The 2,500-nt window shown below is 38.7% G+C and overlaps 1 protein-coding gene across 2 annotated transcripts in view; it reads left to right on the top strand.

Moving 5' to 3' along the window:
• Nucleotides 1-2,500, top strand: part of LOC138024017 (rapamycin-insensitive companion of mTOR-like) — a 51,411-nt gene that overhangs the window by 35,824 nt on the left and 13,087 nt on the right. For both annotated transcript variants that reach the window (XM_068871110.1, XM_068871111.1), the window contains 2 exons: nt 145-223; nt 2,403-2,500. The exon at nt 2,403-2,500 is cut by the window's right edge and continues 12 nt beyond it. In XM_068871110.1, the coding sequence (XP_068727211.1) occupies nt 145-223; nt 2,403-2,500 (177 nt within the window). The remainder of the gene's footprint in view (nt 1-144; nt 224-2,402) is intronic.

The following is a 2,500-nucleotide window of genomic DNA, read 5'->3' as shown; positions in this document are numbered from 1 at the left end:
AGTCATGAGAATTTGGTGTTATATCAAGATCACACTTCTTAAGCTGATAATATTCTTTATTTCTCAATAACTGTCAGAATGATATTTCATTGAATTTGTATGGAGGGTTTACGTACCGATCACTCTCTGTTTCCATTGCTGTAGATTTCTTTCTGTTGAGACCGGATTGAAGTACCTATCTTTCCGTGGATATCTTACGACTCTGATGGACCAGTGGAGATCGGTAGGTCAAACTGACATACATCCGAATAGAAACTGAGTTGTGTTTGTTGTGACTGAAAACGAACTTATGTTGTTGGGATCGCGCGTTAATTGTTCCTTATGAAAAGACTCTCTGCTCGCTACTGTTGCGCCAGCGAGCATAACAGCCTGCACAATAGGCCATTTTCGAGTTCATGTCTGCCTCCTCATCAAAGCGAGTCTAAGTGCCAAGTTTTTGTGATGGTAATTAGTTCCACTTTACATATGAATGAAAACTAATTTTCACAAGAAAAACTTCGCACTTAAACGGCTCGCTTTGAAGAGGAAGCAGACATGAACTCGGAAATGGCCTATTGACGAAGGTTGCTTCAGGATGTCACCTGCATTTATTGCTTACGTAGACGGCATTATTTAGAAAGAAAAAGAGTAATCTAAACGGCTCAGGCCGGGTCGTGTTCTCCTAATGTACTCTCTCTCACCACTTTACCACCTTGCAAATGTAAAGATCTCACTCTGTTCTTAACTATAGATCATAACAAAAAAACCTAATTATTATAATAGACTGTGAAAAACTTTAATAGTTCCCACAATTTGCAAATAAATGTTAGCTGCAAGCAACTTGCAGTTTCCAGAGCAAAAGTAAGCAATGGCAGAGGGAAAAAACTGTCAAAAATGCCATAAACTCTTTACTGGCGACCAAGGTGCCGTATTGCTCATTCTTCGAGGATCATTTTGAGAGCCATTAAAAATTGAGATTTTCGGGAATTCCTTTCTCGTCCAGCGCTTTTTTAAAGACAACCACAAGTAAACCATACCGCTTTTTCATGGAGCGATACCCCAAACAAATCGCAGTGGCGCTTAGACCGCAAAAACAATCCATCATCATTCTCAATCGTGCACAGTCTTGCTAGATTTATATCTTTGAAGAACACCTGAAAATAAACTAATGACGCCTTCCCTTTGACAGAACTGGCCGGTTAGACCATGCATTTGGAAGGACTAACTCTACAACGCCTTCAAATTAACACACTTTTAGGGTGATAACTACTCCAAAAGAAAGCGAGGGATTATCAAGCAAGTCGTCTTCAAACTGTTGCATTTTTTTTTTCAAAACTGACGGGTCTGACCGGCCAGTTCTGACAAAAGGAAAGGTCCTAAGTTACCGTAACACACTTTATCAAAGAAAGAAATCATCGCCCGCACTTCTTAACTTTCTGTTAATCCAGGTTATACATAACAGATGTAGCACGTTCCATGAAGGTGGTGAGAATGTCAGCGCTTTTGTTGCCCACTCTCCACGAAGCTTTTTGGCTCGCGCGCATGATTCAGTGGTCGGTTCGTTCAGCGGTCAACTGTACCTACTCTGCGTGGTTTTTTTTAAATTTGAGCCAATCGAATCTTGTATGGTCGTTTAAAGGCAACTATTCTACGAAACTTTGTTTTTCGCACCACGTCTGTCATATGGTCGCTCTAATAGGCCATTTTCGAAATATCAATATTCAGCATGATAGTGAGGCAGAGAGACCAAAAACAATAGAAACAAGTTGCAATGAATGTGAAAGACATTAACATATCATCCACTTTTCTTTGTCTTTGTCTTTGTCTTCTAAACCTCTCTTTGAAGCTGAATTTTAATATATCGAAAGTGGCGTATAGATCTCTTTAATTCATAATGGCAGCCAAATAAATTATTCTTTTGTTTTAATGCTAATAAGCCCTACTAACCTCGTTACGACGAGCAAATTTCAAAAGAATATTTGTTTTAAAACGAGGGCAGTAGGTCTGATTAACATAAATACAAAAGAATGTAAAGTTGGTCGCCATTTATCAAAGTGGTCTATTAGCCAATATCAAAAATACCATAAAACTCTTTGTTTGTCCCTCCAAAATTTTGCATAAGCATTTCTTTTATTTTCTCTTGGGACTTACAATGGTCCCAAGAGAAACTGGAAACAATGCTTATGCAAAATTTTGGAAGGGTAAACAAAGAGTATTATGGTATTTTTGATACTGGCAAATAGACCACTTTCGATATATTAAAATTCAGTCCTACACAGAAGGCATCATCTCGAGGCTCTGGGGGAAGAAACTCATACAAATCCTTATATTTATTCCCCAGAGCCTCGAGATGCTGCCTTTTGTTTAGGACTGAATTTTAATGTATCGAAATTGGTCTATTTGACCATTTTCTACATTTTTAGCACTACAACAATGCGTATGTACGCTGGGTGGAAGAATTGCTGGCGGAATCGCTGACGTCATACGTCAAGCAGAAAGATGAAAACACTTTTGTAAGGAG

Source organism: Montipora capricornis, chromosome 11 (genome assembly GCF_036669925.1).
Source record: "Montipora capricornis isolate CH-2021 chromosome 11, ASM3666992v2, whole genome shotgun sequence".
Lineage (NCBI taxonomy): Eukaryota > Metazoa > Cnidaria > Anthozoa > Scleractinia > Acroporidae > Montipora > Montipora capricornis.
Note: the sequence above shows the minus strand (reverse complement) of the source record. Positions and strands in the feature narration are given on the sequence as shown.